This window comes from Piliocolobus tephrosceles, chromosome 1, assembly GCF_002776525.5.
Source record: "Piliocolobus tephrosceles isolate RC106 chromosome 1, ASM277652v3, whole genome shotgun sequence".
Taxonomy (NCBI): domain Eukaryota; kingdom Metazoa; phylum Chordata; class Mammalia; order Primates; family Cercopithecidae; genus Piliocolobus; species Piliocolobus tephrosceles.
Window position 1 is genome coordinate 195,965,926 of NC_045434.1, and position 19,623 is coordinate 195,985,548.

A 19,623-nucleotide genomic window follows, 5' to 3' on the forward strand; every position below is an offset into this window, starting at 1 on the left:
TTTTTTTTTTTTTTTTTTTGAGGCGGAGTCTTGCTCTGTGGCTCAGACTGGAGTGCAGTGGCCGGATCCCAGCTCACTGCAAGCTCAGCCTCCCGGGTTTACCGCCATTCTCCTGCCTCAGCCTCCCGAGTACCTGGGACTACAGGCGCCCGCCACCTCGCCCAGCTAGTTTTTGTATTTTTAGTAGAGACGGGGTTTCACCGTGTTAGCCAGGATGGTCTCGATCTCCTGACCTCGTGATCCGCCCGTCTCGGCCTCCCAAAGTGCTGGGATTACAGGCTTGAGCCACCGTGCCCGGCCTGTTTTTTTTTTTTTAAGGTAAACTAACAATGGCCTTTAGTCAATGAAATCATCATAGAAGTTATTTAAGCTGTGTCTTGAAGCTTGATTAGGTAGTAGTTTTCTGAAGGAACGATCTTTAAGATATAGTCTGAAAGATGAACAGGAGGAATTGAGGGGAAAAGTATGAGGCAAAGGGAAGGGTGTGTGCAAAGGTCTGAAAGCAAAAAATAGCATGTGATGCCTTAGAGAAACTGAAAGAAAGCCAAGAGCAAGGCAGAGAAAAAAGAATAAAGTAGAGGTTCTCAAAGTACCACCCCGGTCTAGCACCAACAGAATCACAGAGAAACTTGTCAGAAATGCACATTTTCAGGCCCCACTCCAGACCTACTGAATGAGAAAGACGCAAGGGACGGGATCTGAGAGGGAACAGCAACCTGTGTTTCTGATGTCTAACATTAAAGATTCTGGATTTTAGGTTGGGCAAGGTGGCTCACGCCTATAATCCCAGCACCATGGGAGGCTAAGGCAGGTGGATAGCCTAAGTTCAGAAGTTTGAGACCAGCCTGGCCAACCTGGTGAAACCCCGTCTCTACTAAAAGTACAAACATTAGGTGGGCGTGGTAGGGGGGCACCTGTTATCTCAGCTACTAGGGAGGCTGAGGCAGGAGAATCCCTTCAACCCAGGAGGCGGAGGTTGCAGTGAGTCAAGATCGTGCCATTGCACTCTAGCCTAGGGGACAGAGTGAGACTCCATATCAAATTAATTAATTAATTAATTAATTAGCTGGGTGTGGTGGCGAGCACCTGTAAACCCAGCTACTCCGGAGACTGAGGCAGGAGAATCACTTGAACCCAGGAGGCGGAGGTTGCAGTAAGCCAAGATCGTGCCACTGCACTCCAGCCTGGGCAACAAGAATGAAACTCTCAAAAAAAAAAAAAATCTGGATTTTATTCTAAGATTAATGAAAAAATAATTGAGAGGTTTAAACATAGGGATAACATGATCAGGATAATAGCACCTAAATGGCTTGGCATCAATAGCTGAGCACAGACTCCTCAAAATTTAATATTTGTAATATTCAAGGGTCACAATCATGCCTTTAGGGCCAGGGAGGTAACGTGAATGAGTAAGGAGGGCAATGTGAAATCCGAGGCACTGCTCTCCGGCCAGCCTGCAATCTGCTCTGGTGCCAATAGGTACCTCACAAACATTTGTTTAGTGAAGGGATGCACTGGCAAACCTAGGGATTCTTTAACACAACTGGTTAAGAAAGGAGAGGGCTCTTGTAGGGGAATCCAACTTCTCATTTCTTCAGATGGGGCTGCTTCCTAGCCTGCGTAGGCAAATCTGGCATTAAACCAAAATTTCAAAGAATAACCACTTTTTGATGCCTGTCCAAGTAGCAAAGGGATAAAAAGCAATTCAAAAAACAAGATGCCAATAACCCAGCCAGCTTACCTCCCACATGGAGCTTCTACCACTGAGCAAATGACCCATTTGGACGAATCTTTAGAAAAAGTCAGAACTTGGGAATGTTCCTTGTGATAGGCTTCCCAGGAACAACATCCCCTGGGCCTAAAAGGCTGCCAAAACCTTCACCTTCACTTCAGTGGGTCAGATAAGAAGTTTTTAAGATTCCCAACCCTTACAAGACCTGTGGCATCTCTGGATACAAGGCTTCTCAGGACCAAAAAAAAAAAAAGAAAAAAGAAAAAAAGCCAAATACAGATCTATCAAAAGGTCACCAGAAGCAAGCAAAAACTTATCGGAACGAAGCAACTTACAGCACTGACAGAAATCCACCGATTTGGGTTCTTGACACAATAGCACCTCACCCAGATTTAGCCACAGACCACAGATGATGAGGGAGTGGTTACACATTCTGACTGAATCAGGTTAAAAAGCACATTCCAATGAAGTTCAGGATGCAGAAAAGGATTGCAACAGACACTAATGAGAAGGGAACAAAGAGTGATCACTTTATTAAGGCACTTCCTTCCCCCAATTCCTCAGTTGAGAAAGTCAACAGTCTCAGACGTCCTATCTGCATTCTGGCCTCAGAAGCTTGAACACCAGGTACTAAGGGATTCTGCAGACCTTGCCCTACTGAGGTGTCTCAGAGACCTTCAGGGGAATCCATGGGAGGCGCTTCATGATGAAGAGAGTTCCCGCCTTCTGCCTATTTCTTAGAGATCCTGAAACCATTTCTCTCAGGTCAGAATATATGAAGACACAGGCTTTAAATCCAAGTAGAGTCAAAATTCCAAAAGATTCTTGTCTGGATATGTGGCTGAATTTTCATTTCCTATCTGAAGCAGGATTTGTCATGGTGGGTTTGTTACCCACCATCTTACCAGATGACTAGATTTCAGAGTAGCCTATTTTATCTCTGTGCCCAGCAGATTAACTTTCAGAGGCTGAGTAACTTGCCCACAGAGCTAAGACTAACAGTAAAGGTTCCTACAACCACCTAGTTGGTGTTAACTGCCTTTCAGGTATAAAGTACAGTCCCAATGCCCTCTGAGGCGATGATTACAAAGGCTGACATTTATGGAGTGCCTACAATGTGCAGTGCTCGTGTGCTCTCTCTAGTAACCTATTTAATGTTCACCACCAGCCCCACGAAACAGAGTTGGTGGCAGAATCTAGAGCCAGGAACTCTGTTGAGAAACAGTCTCAGACGTCCTATCTGCATTCTGGCCTCAGAAGCCTGAACAGCCAGGAACTCTGGCTCTAGAGCCCAAGCTCTTAATCACTAGACTATACTGCCTTTCTCAGGATATGGTCAGTCCATTCCATAAATAAGTACCTGATTCCATAATTAAGCATCTGGGCATCAAGTACTCTACCAAAAAAAAAAAAAAAAAAAAAAAACAGTAGTCACACAAAATCACCACCAGAAAAACTGCTTTTGCTCCAGCAATGCTCAATGTGACAATGCATGCTGAATTGCCCCAGGATCCTACCTCGTGGTTAAACATTAAGCCAAAAGCCTAAAAATTAAGCCCTTAAGAGTAAAGTCAAGAAACTGATACTTTTCTCAACTTTGATGGAGAGCAGACAGTGCTTCTGATATCTCCATCTTCTCTGCCCCTCATGTGGGTCAATGTCTAAAAGCACGATATTTAAAAAAACAAAAACAAACCAAACAGATCATAAACCTATTCCCTGGGCAGGGAGACAGAATAGACATCTATAAGTCAACCTTTAAGTTCCTTGAATTCAAGAAATAACTTATTCATTTAGATCAAAATTACCAAAACTTCCAACCAGAAACTAGTTTGCTTTGGTTTCCTCTCTGCCCCATCACCTTTCAGAAGGTGCAGAAATACTCACAGGCAAGCTGGAGGGTCTTGACTGAAGGCTCAGGTTCATATCTTCTTGCCCTCCCTTACTGGAGGTCATTGAGGGGGCTGAGGATGCCTGAGACCCAAATGAATCTTGAGATAGCTCCTACAACAAGAAAAACAAAAGCTGTGATGGCCTGGTATTGATAAACCAGGCAAGCTTACTTCATGGTGAAAGGGTTATGGGACTGTCTCTCATGAGTGTGAGAGAAAGCCCAGTTGCGAACAGTATTATCTAAAGGCCAGAAAAATCCAAGCCGTGACTTGCAAGAATGTCAGCAGTGGACTCTTTCTGGCAGAACTGTCACCCATTCATTGCTACCTACAGAGGGCTATTTCTTGGGGTTAAATGCAAATGTATGGCCAACTTCAAGTTAAATCTATCAAGGAATGAGACCAATGAAACCACGAAAATCATGCTAGATCCTCTGCATTAAAATGAGTACTGCTTCCTTCAAAGACATCACCTTGGGATGAGATATTTATTCCAACAGTGCCACCAATACATAAACTTTTTAGGGGACCTGTCATCACTCAGTCATCTCTCTTCTTTGGGCTCTACAAAGAATAAAGCCCCAAATGCTATTTTAGGCTCTATTACCTATATCTTGTTCACCAGACATAACTCCAAATGAATTTTTGCTATTTCCCCAAACAAAATCCACCCACAAAAAATAACATTTACCACCACTGAGAGTATTCTAAAGAATGTGGTATCAGCTCTGGTGGCAATTCCAAAGGAAGGGATCCAAATATTTTGAGTGACAGCAGAATGGAATGGCAGTTGGAATGAATGTACGGTACCACCTCTCAAAGTGACTGTTTTGAAAAAAGACCAACTCATTTGGATGCTCAAGTTCTGATGTTGATTTACCAAAAAAAAACAAAAAAACAAAAAAAAAAACAAAACTAAGTCCCATTATCTTTAATTTCTTATCCATCTATACAACTTTCCATTGCCCTATTTCTTCATCATTAAGGAGAGCTATAGATCTTTATGTAGTTAAGGAGGTTATGTCTTTATTAGTTCAATCAATCCAGTTATCATGTTTACCCAGAGTTTAATTGGTCTTTAAGTGCACATTAGAGAACCACTCTGTACAGTAAAGTTCTCATGACACTAACCCCCAAGCTGTCTGTGGTCACACACAGGGAAGGGCAGGAGGGCAAGGATATCTTACCTGCGGTGGAGGGAAGCGCTGTTGGGAATAGGCAGTTTGCTGGGACTGCTGAGACTGGGGCTGAGGATACGCAGCCTGCTGGGAGAGCGTCGAGGGTGCTGGCTGCTGAGGTTGCTGCTGCTGGTAGGGAGACTGAGCCTGTGGCTGTGAGTAGGAGGGCTGGCTCTGGGGGTGCTGCTGTGTCGTGGACTGCTGGGAGGGGTATGGAGTTGGGGACTGCTGATGTGGAGGTTGGGATGGCTGCTGGGAGTATGGAGTCTGAGAGGACTGGAGCTGTGGTGGCTGAGACTGTGGTTGCTGCTGATACGAAGGTTGGGCATGAGGGGTCTGGGACGGTGGCTGCTGGGAGTAGGGTGGCTGCTGCTGCTGAGGGTGAGGACTTTGCTGGTTGTAATATGGAGTCTGGCCCTGTTGACCATACCCGCTGGGGCCTTGTTGTCCATAAGGAGGAATCTGTAGGAAACGAAAATATACTTTTAGCACTGACTCTCCTGAATGAGGAAAGATGAAGTGTTTTGTCAGAAGCTATGCACTGAGGATGAGTAAAGAAAGCAAGCATGCAAGGCCTCATACTTAGGAGGCCCAGGGTTTTTCTCTTATCCCTGCCTAAACTGAGCCAGGAAGGACAGCCAAGCTGGGTTTTTAGGTGGTTTGTTTCCAAGTGAACATTTATCCACTGAAAATTTACACTATTTACTATTGAGGCAACTAACACGAGTTTAAGAGCAGCTGTTTCTACCAATGAGCCTACTCTTTTTATCACGGCCTAGACTGTTTTTGTAAGTGTTAGGAATCTGTACCCTAACCACAATGAATAGTCAATAGCAGCCTGGCTCAGCCAACTGAAACCCTAGGGTTTAGTAATTCAGATAGTGTGCAAATCACTAAGCTACTTTGGTTCTTTAATTTAGTTTTTATTCAAAAAAAATATTTGAGAGCCTACTCAATTACTTGTACCAGGCACTATTTTAGTCACTGGGTATATATTTAGTAAGCAGGCAAAAAAATAAAATAAAATAAGTAAATAAACAAATAAATTACCTCATCTTTCCTCTATTGAAAAAAAGAGACAATTTTCTATATTAAAGGCATACTTTGCTTTAAAGTCTTAGAAGTAAAATTTGTTTTATATTCTCTCCCTATTTTCAGTATGAGTATCAAATATAAGTGATAGAAAACTTTGTCAACATAAACATGATAATAAAGAGATAATGATGTGAATGGTTTCACAAAAGGAGATGGATAAGGGGAAATCTTAACATTTGTAACAATGCTGTTAACATCTTTTCTGTTCAATCTTCCCCTTTTCTTCTACTCCCAGTAACATTCATTTTGAACCAGATGGCAGATATGGTAAAGGCATTCAGAAGCATAAAGGGCCTTTTCTGTCCCCAGGGCACATGATATGAATGGTTTTCTTAGTAGTAGCAGTGCCTAGGTGTTCAGTCACTGTCTTTCATCCCACCTCATTCAGAGATCACCACTCACTAGGTATAAGCTGGCCTGTCAGGTCAAGAGAAAAAGAGATATGTACCTGTGACCAGGGAGTAGTTTTCCTTGGAACACACATGGGACGGTGCCTATAGCTTTGGCTTTGCTAGTAGCACTCTGTAATTAACTGAGCCAACAGGTCTACAGTCTTGTCAAGAGGCTTGGAAGCCAAGGATACATTCTGATTCTATAGCTCACAGATCAGATTTTAGACAGCAACAAGGGTCAAGGTAATCAGAATCACCATCTACCTGCTGTGTATAAGAGAGGCCGCCCATGGCACTCTGCGCCCGGCCCTGCATGGTCATCGGGTACCGCTGCGGGGTCTGGGACCCATATGGCTGCCCTGGGTACCCATGTCCTTGCTGCGGTCCTGACGGAGGTCCCTGTTGCTGCGAGTATGGGTTAGTCCCGCCATATGGCTGAGGTCTCATCTTGCCCATCTGATCCATTGGACTGGATGGCTACAAAATAAAAAGCATTTCATTAACCTGAGCTTTGATGGTCTCTGGCCACTGAATATACAACCCAAGTATACAAGTTTTTTCAGTCTGTATGCTACAAAGAAATCCAGTTACTTTGAAAAAGCAATGAGACTAACCTAGTAACCTTTAAGTCAACTGCCCCGCCTCAGAACCCTAATTTTGTCATTTGAAAAATGAAAATACCACCTATTTGTGAAAACATCTTGTAAGCTAAAAACTAATTTGTAACTGTGGTACTGCTTGAGATCCAAGGGACAGGCCAGGTGTAAACAAAGGCCCTTCAGTTGGTTAGAGGACGGTGCTGCTATGCACTGCCATCACCTTGTTAACACCAAAATTGATGCTTCAATACTATGACGGGGAATTCATATACACAAACATCTAGATGTTTCTATTTTTCCAATAGTGAAAACTCCCCTTAAACACCTATAGCCTATCTGCACTACGGCACAGTTAAATTTATGCTTTCTTCCAAATAAGCAAAGAAGCTAAGTGACAGTTGAGGGAACAGTAACTCTGAATTAAGAGCCTTGTGTATCTCAACTGAAAAGCTCATTTCCTTTAATATTCAAGAGTTTGAAGATATAAGGAGGACAGAACTTTTGTTTCTCTGAGAGACAAGAAAATTCAATGGTAGACTATCATGGATGTTGCTTTCTTTCCAGCTCTTTGTGGAGCAACAGGTTCAATCAGCTCATTCACTTTTTGATATGCCTTTATCCTACTGGCGCTCCAGAGCACACTTTCCCCTGCCAGAAATATCTACCTATATCTGTTGGTGGTGTGGAGGGAGGGGGAAGTTTCTCTAAGCATCTTTTAGATACACACAAGATGCAGAGTAGGCATGAGTCTGATATAAAACTTAAAAACTGGCTCTTACATTGGGGGTAAAGTAGATACTGATAATCTAGGCCTATCATTAACTGTCAAATGAAGGAGTTCAGTGGTTCACTGATTTTAGCATGCATCAGAATCACTTGAAAGGCTTGTTAAAACAGACCGCTAGAACCCACCTCCAAGGACTGGTCTAGGTTATCCCTAGGGTTCCTTCCAGTTCTATTATTCAAAATTAATAAGCTATCCTATAATTTAAGATATTAAGGCCTTAAACAACAACAAAACCTCCAAAATAAAGGAAGGGGACATCCAAACAATTGGTTCTCTGTACTTATTTTTCAATAATGCTATTAAGTGTTTTATAGTAGAGGAAGTGAGCTTTCATGAAAGAAAACAGGTAAGACAATAAGCCACAGAGGCTGTTCTTCTTAATATCAAAAGGAAAAAAGAAAGGCAGTTATTTCTTAGGCTATATCTGAAATCTCAACTAACCTGGTGAGTGATGATGGGAATACTCCTCTCCCATGTTTCTGAACTGTATAAAATCATACTAAAACTGTGTCCCAAATCACTACTACATGTCAATATTATTAAAGTACTGTTTCCAACAACCCTACATGTCAATATTATTAAAGTACTGTTTCCCACAATCCTAACTAAACAATTTTTGCCCAAGTCTTTCATCCATATTAGAAGCTCCAATAACGTTCCCAATCATAATTTCAGAGCTACATGGATTTTAGAGTTACTTAGGAAGTTCAAATTTAACAACAATTAAGAAATAGCATATGGTCCTCCCCAATACACCTGGCAATGGAGCCAAAACATCACCATTCTCTCCTGTAAAGAGCTTGGGGGCTTACATGGCCACATCATGCCACATATCACACTGAGGTCCTCATCTCATCCCAGACTGCAGCTGCTGTCCATGTGGCCTCCAACTGCAGAGACTATTTTGTTGAACAAAGAGATGAGCCTGCTCTGGGTATCTCTGTCAGTCTAGGTCTCCCCACAACATGAGGGGCAGTCATTACCATGGTTACTATAGAGCTTTTAGAGCAGTAGCTATTAACCAGGGATGCAGATTAGAATTTTCTGTGAAGCTTCATAAATGGCTAGGCCTTTTTCTAGAGATTCCAATTTACTGGGTCTGGAAGGGCTTGTGCTCTTCTCCAACCTCCTTAAAGATCTTTGAATGAGTCTGGTATATACTATTAGCTAAGAACCAGTGATCTAGAGAAGCACTGGCCAATAACATTTTCTGTGATGGATAACTATTAAACACTTAAATTATCAAATATGACTCAGGAACTAAATTTTTATTTTTATTTACATTTAATTAATTTAAATTCACGTAACTACACGTGGCTAGTGGCTTATTATGTTAGATCAGTTCTAGGACAATGCTGTTCCCAAATCACTTCCACCACTCCCTGGTCAATAATAGTTTCAAACTTCCTAACTACTAAATCCTGCACAGTATTATTACATAGAGCACAGTGTAGTAATTTGATAGACTTGGGTTCAAATCCTACCTCTCTCACCATCCTACCTTGAACACATCAGTTCTTTAAATGCACATAACATACTTCACACAGTACCTGGTATTTAAATGTCCAATAAATGGTAGCGATTATCAGTAATGATAAAACAGTGCTTCTACCTGGCTCTAAAGCCCTCTACAATGTGACCCGGTTTTCCACATTTTTTCAGTCTCACTCCAAGATTCCCCACATACTGTCCACACCCAGCTCTATGCAATGGCATCCTGCCCTGCCCTCCTGCCCTCCTGTCCACAGTGGCTTCTAGTAACAGAAACTTGACCTTTCAAAATGAAGCCACTTCAGCACACTTTGATCTCTCACATTTCTAAATGCCCTATTGTAAATCCAGTTAGCATCCTAAGATTTAACCCTTAGTTGCAGCTAACTATTCCAACTAACTGATTGCATTTCTCAAGACTAGCTTCTGGGAAGCCAGATATCAGGTGTTTTATCTTCAAAGCTCTCCCAAATACCAAAGTACAGAGCTTGGGCTCAGTGACTGTTCAATGTGCAACACTGTCCTCTTCCAAAAAAGGGTAGGAGACACTATGGGGACAAAGCCCAAATCAAACTAACTAGCCATAAAGCCAGGGTCATACCCTAAATCTAACTCTTAACACAGGTTATGACTTTGAAGGTAGAAAAAAAGTTGGACTGAAGTGAAAGAGGAGACAGAAGGATAACAATACTCAAGGGAGAACAGGCACACTTTAAGAGTAACCTGGCTGGGCGCAGTGTCTCACATCTGTAATCCCAGCACTTTGGGAGACCAAGGCAGGTGGATCACTTGAGACCAGGAGTTGGGAGACAAACCTGGCTAACATAGTGAAATCTCACCTCTACTAAAAATACAAAAATTAGCTGGGTGTGGCGGCACATGCCTGTAGTCTCAGCTACTCGGGAGGCTGAGGTATGAGAATCACTTGAACCTGGGAGGCGGAGAACTGAAGCGAGCTGAGATCACACCACTGCACTCCAGCCTGGGTAGCAGAGCAAGACTGTCTCAAAAACAAACAAACAAACAAAAAACCTCCAAGGCCAGGGGCGGTGACTCAGTCCTGTATTCGCAGCACTGAGGTGGGTGAATCACTTGAGGTCAGGAGTTCCAGACCAGCCTGGCCAACATGGTGAAACCCCATCTCTACTAAAATACAAAAATTAGCCGGGCGTGATGGCACGTGCTTGTTAATCCCAGCTACTCAGCAAGCTGAGGCAGGTGAACCACCTAAACCCAGGAGGCAGAAGCTGCAGCGAGCGGAGATCATGCCACTGCACTCCAGCCTGGGCAACAGAGCGGGACTCTGTCTCAAAAAAAAAAGTTGATACCAGGGAGAATTTCAGAACTGCAGGGGTATCCTCATATACACTGCTTAAAAACAAAAGGCTAAGGACAAGTCACGTTTTCCTCTCTCACACGGAGGCCTGCACTCCTAATTGAGTACAGCTGTTTACATGAGGGCTATAAAGGGTTCAACGAATGTCCCACCTCAACTTTAGGAAATCTTTGTAGACCAAAAAATAAATGTACATCAAAGAAATTTTTATTCTAAAAATAAAATCAGTATGCTTCCTTTTTCTGGTCATTAGATTTCTGACTCCCTCCCATCACAAAAGGCTTATGATCAACAGAATATGTAGCTTATTTGGCAAACTAAATATATATTCAGTTCAAACAATCAGATTATTCTGGTCTCATGTAAAAGTTAGACATCTGCTTGAATCAGAAGGGGAGGTCGGCAGGGACCTAACTCACACTTATGACATTTAAAACCATCGTGAAAGATTTGTGATTTGCAGTTACAGATGAAATGCCATCTACCAATCTCTCGTAACAGAGAAGGGGCCTTAAATCTTCACTGATCAGTTTTATTGGAAAGCAGCAATTTCACACCAGAAAAATCCCTAGATGCAAGATACAAAAGCCAGTATCAGCAGTCTGCAGGCACAAGGTAGGGGATGGAAACACCAAACCCTAGCTGCAAAAAGCCAGAGATTCCACTCTGGGAAAGACAGAGGAAATCCTTTCAATGGGAAACCACAGGAGTAGATTACTGTGATTACACTTCAAAAGCAAAGGCTCTGCCACGGAAACACATAATTGAGAGGAAAATGCTGCCCCTTGATCAGCAAAGTCAGGCCCCCTGCTATATACGCTCCTGAATTCATAAAAAATAAAAATAAAAAAGGAGGAAAGAGCCATAAGAAAACTCCTCATCTCCATCCACCACTTATCTCCTTCCAGATCACTGGCCATGTTATAAACTGCCTGCCAAATGAAATGTATCAAAAGATGCAGTTTAGGGGCATCAAAGGCAAGGACACCTAGCAGCTTGTCCTTCTGAATATATTGAGAATAAACAGCTAGCAGACAGACCCCTTACATAGGGAGTTCCCCTGCTCCAAGCCAACAGAATTACAAGACCCTCCATACTAATGGGCTACTGGAACCTCTTACAACTTTTTTTTTTTTTTTTTTTGAGACGGAGTCTCGCTCTGTCACCCAGGCTGGAGTGCAGTGGGCGGATCTCAGCTCACTGCAAGCTCCGCCTCCCAGGTTTACACCATTCTCCTGCCTCAGCCTCCCGAGTACCTGGGACTACAGGCGCCCGCCACCTCGCCCAGCTAGTTTTTTGAATTTTTTTAGTAGAGACGGGGTTTCACCGTGTTAGCCAGGATGGTCTCGATCTCCTGACCTCGTGATCCGCCCGTCTCGGCCTCCCAAAGTGCTGGGATTACAGGCTTGAGACCTCTTACAACTTCTTATTGCATCAAGGAAAACCAAAATGACCCTCAAAAACTGCTGAAATTAACAGACTAGACTTTTAAGGTGGACCTGGGCTAAATGTCTTATAACCCAAAGTAACCACTTTGTGAAATTCACAGATTAAAATACGCTTCAAATTCTCCATCTGACCATGACCGAGGAGACAGCAGAGAAGACAGAGCCAAGAACTCAAAACTTCTAAGCAGAGATACACCATTTACAAAAATGTACCACACCACGTGGCAATGGCACCAGGAAAGAGAAACTTCATAATTTTATTTAAATAAAAGTACAACTGAGGAAAGCTCCAGTTCCAATCCAAGGATATAGAAAGAAGTGACCAGGCAGCAACCCTAAGGAGCTAAATTTAGTACTCAACAGTGCCAAGGGCTAGCAAAAATAAGAACAGAGAGGGCTGGGCCAGGGGCTGCCAAAAAGGTGTCCATCAGAGAGAAGTCTTGACCACCACTCATTTTGTCATCCTAAATGCTAACTAGTTGGGTCCAGTGTAAACCTAGAGCTATAACCTTGACTTTTGGATATTTAAATATTATTACTCCTTGTGCTTTCAATTTATTCCTGGCTAGATTTGTTATATGACTTTTAATAATAACAATAAAAAAAATGCATCCCTGGCTCTTTAACCAAAAGAACCCCCCCTAATTGATTCCCACAGTAATTAACCTGCATTTTACCTCAGAGAGCGGTAGTTAAGGAAGTCGGCACTGCTATTTATAACTCATCTCAAATTGAGGGCAGACTGCCTAAAATCTAACACATCCCAGCTGTACTCCTGTTTGAACTGGGGCCAAGGGAATTTTTTAAAGCAATCTTGGCACCGAATGAATGACACCAACAGTATGAGAGCGCGAGTGGTTGTGTTGTGGTGACGTAGCATTGGAGGTGGAATGGAGAGGGGGGCCAGTGTACTGTGATCCCTCTGGTGCATGCCTGCTGCTTGCTGAGTCCCAGTACAGTAAGCTGGGAACCGCCCACTGAGAGCCAAACACAGGAAAAGGCTTTTCCTGTGGAACGCCTTGAAGTGAGAAACACATGGCTAATCTGCATAAACTCGAAGCCACACCGCCCCTGCCAGGAAGGTTAGTGCTCGTAATCTCTGGCCATGAAGCTGGCTGCCTGGGAGGACTTGGACTGGCGCCTGATAACCCAGAAAGAGCCGAGAGAACAGATGGGTAAGGACCCCAGCAGAAAACAGCCCCAGGTCACATGACTCGCCACATGGCCCCGCCAGCACAAACTATTGTCTGGCTTCAGAGCTCCCTATACAAAGACACCCCGTCCTCCGCTTCCTGTGATTCCAGGGACAGGCGGCAGCTGTTGATCCAGTTCCAGCATGGGACCCTCCCCTGTGATAGGGCATTCCAGACAGGGACAAGTGTAAAAATTAAGGCCTCTCCCAACCAACAGCTTTCAGCTTCCTGCCAGCTGCATGTGGCTCACTTAGATCTCAGGAGTAATATCTCAGGACAGACTAGGCTTCCACCAAAAAAAAAAAAAAAAAAAAAAAAACCCTATGTACCCCAGCACATAAAATGACCAGCATAAATCATTCTCATTGTCCCTTCTCTCCCCAGCCACAGACATCTGTATCTAATGCCCCTTATCCTGTCTTTTCTCTATCACCTAGTACTTCAGGCCTTCTTTGAAGACTAGTCAAGAACCCCGAGCCCCCAACTGAGGAGAAATTGTCCAGAAACCTGTTTGTCTTAGTTTTACACCTAAGACCCTGCCTCCTAAAATAAGGAGACTACCTTCATCTTGTTTTAAATAGTGGGGAAATATGACTGTTTATATGACCTAGGACAATAAGAGATTTCTAACCTCCTATATAGTTTCAACAGAGACAACACTAAAGATTTCCTGAAGCCAAGCTGATGACAGGAAAATAAAAAAATCTCATCAGATTATACCCACACCTGATGCAGGGAATCAAACCCACTCAGTCTAGGATTCTCTTCATTCATAACCTGAACCATACCTCAGTTTTCTACTTCACAATTCATTCTAGTTCATTCAAGTTCTAAACAAACTGACCATCTGCCTTTGGTGAGAGAGGAATCATCAACAACTAGTTTGAACTACCACTCCCCAAAAAAGTTTTGTTTTTTAAAAATTCTTTCAAGCTTCCATAAATTTCCAAGTGGAATAAAAATTGGCCAAGTGCAGTGACTCATGCATGTAATCCCAACACTTTGGGTGGCCAAGGGGGCAGATCGCCTGATGTCAGGAGTTTGAGACCAGGCTGGCCAACATGGCGAAACCCCGTCTCTACTAAAAGTACAAAAATTAGCCCAGCATGGTGGCACGTGCCTGTAATCCCAGCTACTCAAGAGGCTGAGGCAGGAGAATCGCTTGAACCTGGGAGGCAGAGGCTGTAGTTAGCTGAGATCCCACCACTGCACTCCAGCCTGGGCAACAGAGCAAGGCTCTATTTCAAAAACAAAAACAAAAAAAAACAAAAAACCACCACAAAAAATCAGTGAAAATTTCTATCTACCTCATTCTGCTTACAGAAACCATTCTAGAAGATCAGACACATTCCCTTTTGCAGACGTAGCCCATTCCAATGATATCCCCTGAAGCACCAGCCTGATCAAACCTCCAGGAAGGGGCTTGCGACCAGATGTCAAACCAAGAACATCTAGAACGTGATGTAAAACAAGACAAAGGCCTCATTATCTTCTGGGCTTAGCGATATATAGGCTACCATCTCTATCCTTCCAGACCAGAAGATAAGAGAAAACTTACTAAGGTTAGAAAAAGGAGACCAAAAGGGAGTCATTGAATCATATAGCAAAACTCCCATCAGATTATGAGAACCAACCATAACCACCTCATGGCTGTCTACCAAAAAGAGGCATGCCAGAAAAACCACAACCAGGTGACTGATACTTCTTCACTTCTTTGGTGCCAGAAAGAGCCCTTAAAATAAAGCCGCTAGAGCATCAAACTAATGAATTCCAACAAATGGTAAGTACTTCTCTCTTCATCCAGAGCACTTTCATCAGCCACCTTTTCCAGAACAGGTAGCTATCATCATTTCCAGAGACAATGCTCTTCCTAAAATGAAGATCACTTTTTTCTAAGACCAAACTTAACTAACCAATTTCTCCCTATTTCAAACAAATTACAAAAGCCACTAAAGAAACCAAGTAACTTCTCTGGAAAAAAAATCCTTTCAGGTACTGCTTAAAACCCAGGGTTAGGCCAGGCACAGTGGCTCACACCTGTAATCTTTGGGAGGCTGAGGACAGAGGATCATGAGGTCAGCAGTTCGAGACCAGCCTGGCCAATATGGTGAAACCTGGTCTCTACTAAAAATACAAGTATTAACTGGACGTGGTGGCACGCGCCTTATAGTCCCAGCTACTCAGGAGGCTGAGGCAGGAGAATCGCTTGAACCTGGGAGGCAGAGGTCTCAGTAAGCCAAGATCGCGCCCCTGCACTCCAGCCTGGGTGACAGAGTAAGACTCCGTCTCAAAAAACAAAAACAAAAACAAACCAGAGTTATAAAAACAACAGTAAGGCCCCAAGAAAACTATCAAACAAGAACAAAAATGTCATCTCATAAAATTAAACGTCCCCTTCTTTACAACTTTTTATCTCAAAAGACAGCAGTACAACCAGGTGCAAAGAGCAGATAAGCTGAGAGGCAGTAAGCACATCTGGGGTCCAATGCCAGTTCTCAAACCAACTTCCTGAGGGAGTGGTCAAGATGATCAACCAGGAACCTGAACCTCAACCTCCTCAGCTCCTCAATCCAATTCTACCCTCCAGATTCTTAATTAGCAGGTCTGGGATGGGGGCCAGGCCAGGAATCTTTTTTTTTTTTTGAGACAGGGTGTCTCAATCTATCAACCCAGCTGGAGTGCAGTGATGCAATCATAGCCCACTGCGGGCTCAACCTCCTATCCTGGGTTCAAGTGATCCTCCCACCTCAGCCTCCTGAGCAACTGGGACTATAAGCACATGCCATCATACCCAGTTTTTGTAGAGATGGGGTTTCACCATGTTCGCAGGCTGTTCTTGAACTCCTAAGCTCAAGTGATCTGCCAGCTTCAGCCTCCCAAAGTGCTGGGATTACAGGCATGAGCCACTGTGCCCGGCCAGGAATCTGTATTTTCAATCTTAAGAGATTCTCGTGTCCAGTCTGGGAGCATTTGGGCTACAGGGCCAAAGGTTAACTGACAATCAAATAAATTAAGATTGTATTTTTTTTTTTTTTTTTTTGAGACAGAGTCTTGTTTGCTCTATCGCCCATGCTGGAGTGCAGTGATGCCATCTCAGCTCACTGCAACCTCCACCTGGTTCAAGTGATTCTCCTGCCACGGTCACCCTAGTAGCTGGGATTATAGGCCTCTGCCACCACGTCCAGCTAATTTTTGTATTTTTGGTGAAGACAGGATTTCATCATGTTGGCCAAGCTGGAAAGTTGTACTTTTGTTTTTTGAGACGGAGTCTCATTGTCACCAGGCTGGAGTGCAGTGCGCGACCTCAGCTCACTGCAACTTCTGCCTCCCAGGTTCAAGCAATTCTCCTACCTCAACCTCCTGAGTAGCTGGGATTACAGGCGCGCACCACCACGCCCGGCTAATATTTGTATTTTTAGTAGAGACGGGTTTTCACTATGTTGGTCAGGCTGGTCTCAAACACCTGACCTCGTGATCCACCTGACCTCGTGATCCACCTGCCTCAGCCTCCCAAAGAGCCGGGATTACAGGTGTGAGCCACCACTCCCAGCCCAGTTGTACCTTTCTGAAAAGAAAAAAAAAAGTATAGAGCTTCACACTACTTTGAGCAAGTCACTTCATTTCTTGGCACCAGAACTATCTGTAAACAGGGATTAAAAACTTTAACAAAAATATGAGACAGTTCAAATGGTAAGTATGTGAAATGCTTGTTATAGTGCCAATCCATCTCCAGCAGAGTATCTCTAGAATTCAGATGTACATTCATTTTCCTTAGCCAAACAATGGTCTGAAGAGGGCAGTGCCTGGCCAGCAGAGAAAAGCCAGAAATGCACCTCAGATTCCCAAATGAGCAGCACTTTCAGTCAAAATCAAGCTTTCCCAAATTTCTATACTCAGTCTCAGATTGTCTGGTTCACCTGGGCAAGTATCACTAACATACTAATGCTTTACTTATTTATCTTGTTTGCTATCTGTATCCTTGACTAGAATATAAATTTCAGGTAGGCAGAGAGAAAGATATGTGTACAAAACAAACATGCTTCCCTATGCCCAAAAGCAGGAAAGGAAAGGGGAATGTAGAAGAAAAAGTGAAACTCTAGTGGCCTGGCAATTCCTATCCGCTTTAATGCTGAACTGAAATGCTCTGGATCTACAGGAGTCCCCCCATTATCCTTGATTTTGCTTTCCAAGGTTTCGGTTACCCATAGTCAACCACAATCTGAAAACATTACATACAATAAGATATTTTGAAAGAGAGAGACCACAATCACATAATTGTTGTATTTTATCATTAGTTATTGTTAATCTCTTACTGCACTTAATATATCAAACTTTATCATAGGTATGCATGTACAGAAAAAAACAAAAGTACAATCAAACCTTTGTATCCATGGGTTCTGCATCTACGGATTCAGCCAGCCTCAGATCAAAAATGTAATTAAGCCTATGATGGTTGTGCCTGTACTGAATGTGTACACTTTTTTTCTTGTCATTATTCCCTAAATAATACAGCATAACAACTACTTACATAATATCTACATTGTATGAGGTATTATAAGTAATCTAGAGATGATTTAACATATACAGGAGAATGTACATATTAATAGTTTATATGCAAATGTCACGCAATTTTATATATTCCCCAGATTTCAGTATCCTCAGGGGGTCCTGGAACCAACCCCCTACGGATACTGAGGGGGATCTGCACATACAGGGTCTGGTACTCTCAGGCATCCACTGGGGGTCTTGGAAGATATCCCCACACAGATAAAGGAGGACTACTGTACATGGCCAGTTCTACGCAGTGGCTTAAGAGCTCTGCCCCTACAGTGCCTTCAACTTTTGTCTCTCAGTTTCCTTATCAACAGAACAGATAGTAGTACCACACTTCAGGGTCAAATAAAGTAATAAAGAACAACAACAAAAAAAACAGTCAACTGCAGTGGCTCATGCCTGTAATCCCAACACTTTGGGAGGCGGAGGCGGGCGGATCGCCTGAGGTCAGGAGTTTGAGACCAGCCTGGCCAACATGGAGAAACCCCGTCTCTACTAAAAATGTAAAAATTAGCCAGGTGTGGTGGTGCATGCTTGTAATCCCAGCTACTTGGGAGGCTGAGGCAGGAGAATTGCTTGAACCTGGGAGGCGGAGGTTGCGTTGAGTTCAAGATTGTGCCATTGCACTCCAACCTGAGCAACAGAGCAAACTGTCTCAGAAAAAAAAAAAAAAAATGTTCCTCAAATCAGCTGGGCATCCTCTAGCCTCAAAGCCTTTGTACTCACAGATCCTTCCACTTGGAATACTTTCTTCACCCAGATATTAGTATAGCTCACTTTTATGTCAAACATCACTTGAGTGTGGCCTTCCCTGGTGAACTCATCTAAGATTTTAACCCTGCACATTCCTATACTTGGTCCCTGATTAACTTTTTCTCCCAAGCATGTATCACTAACATACTATATGGTTCACTTATTTATCTTGTTTAATCTATGTGTCCTGTGTGTGTTTAATTCACTGCTGTATCCTCTAGCACCCAGAATGTCAGCCATCATAATCCTACACAAGTGCTAATAATCAAGGTCTGTCCCATACACTTTAGAAGCCCAAAGTCATCAACTGGAGGTTAACTGACAATCAAATAAATTTAGGTTGTTATTTTTTTAAAAAGAAAAAAAAAGTATAGTTTCACACCACTTTGAGCAAGTCACTTCATCTCTTGGCACCAGAACCATCTGTAAACAGGGATTAAAAACTGTTTAACAAAGATACAAAACAGTTCAAATGATAAGTATGTGAAATGCTTGTTACAGTGCCAGTTCATAAAGTACACACACAATGGATATTACTTCTCTCTCTTCACCCTCAATAGGAGAAATGGCAAAATGGGGTTGAGAGCAGTTTCAAAATACCTACTTAAAAAACATGAACACACAAGTCAGACACCAACAGGGTTGGCCAGTCCAAGTTTCAAGCACCACCTACTTTCAGTCTGTTCTCCCAGAGGATTTTGTTCAAAGCTCCTTCCAAGAATCCTGACAGTACAGCCAGTAGTATTCAACCGGGGCAATACCAACCACTGAGAATTTCATACATTTGGAAATAAATGTATGGAAGTGCCTTTTTTGGTTGTCACAGCAACTCTATAGTGCTACTGGCATTTATTATCTGGGGAGTAAGATGCCAATGTCCTGCAATATAGCACCACGAAAAGAAGAGCCTTGCTGGCTGGGCATAGTGGCTCACCCTGTAATCTCAGCACTTTGGGAGGGCCAGACAAGCAGATCACCTGAGGTCAGGAGTTCGAGACCAGCCTGGCCAACATGGGAAAACCCTGTCTCTACTAAAAATACAAAAATTAGTTAGGTGTGGTGGCACACGCCTATAATCTCAGCTACTCAGGAGGCTGAGGCAAGAGAATGGTTTGAACCTGGGAGGCAGTGGCTGCAGTGAGCTGAGATCACAAATGCACCTCACCCTGGGTG

At 43.1% G+C, this 19,623-nt stretch overlaps 1 protein-coding gene across 2 annotated transcripts in view; it reads right to left on the bottom strand.

Annotated features, from left to right (window-relative positions):
- The window catches only part of ARID1A (AT-rich interaction domain 1A), an 86,039-nt gene that overhangs the window by 45,052 nt on the left and 21,364 nt on the right, over nt 1-19,623 (bottom strand). For both annotated transcript variants that reach the window (XM_023219540.3, XM_023219541.3), the window contains exons 2-4: nt 6,554-6,766; nt 4,812-5,264; nt 3,620-3,736 (exon numbers count right to left, since the gene is read on the bottom strand). In XM_023219540.3, coding sequence (XP_023075308.2) covers nt 3,620-3,736; nt 4,812-5,264; nt 6,554-6,766 — 783 coding nt within the window. The remainder of the gene's footprint in view (nt 1-3,619; nt 3,737-4,811; nt 5,265-6,553; nt 6,767-19,623) is intronic.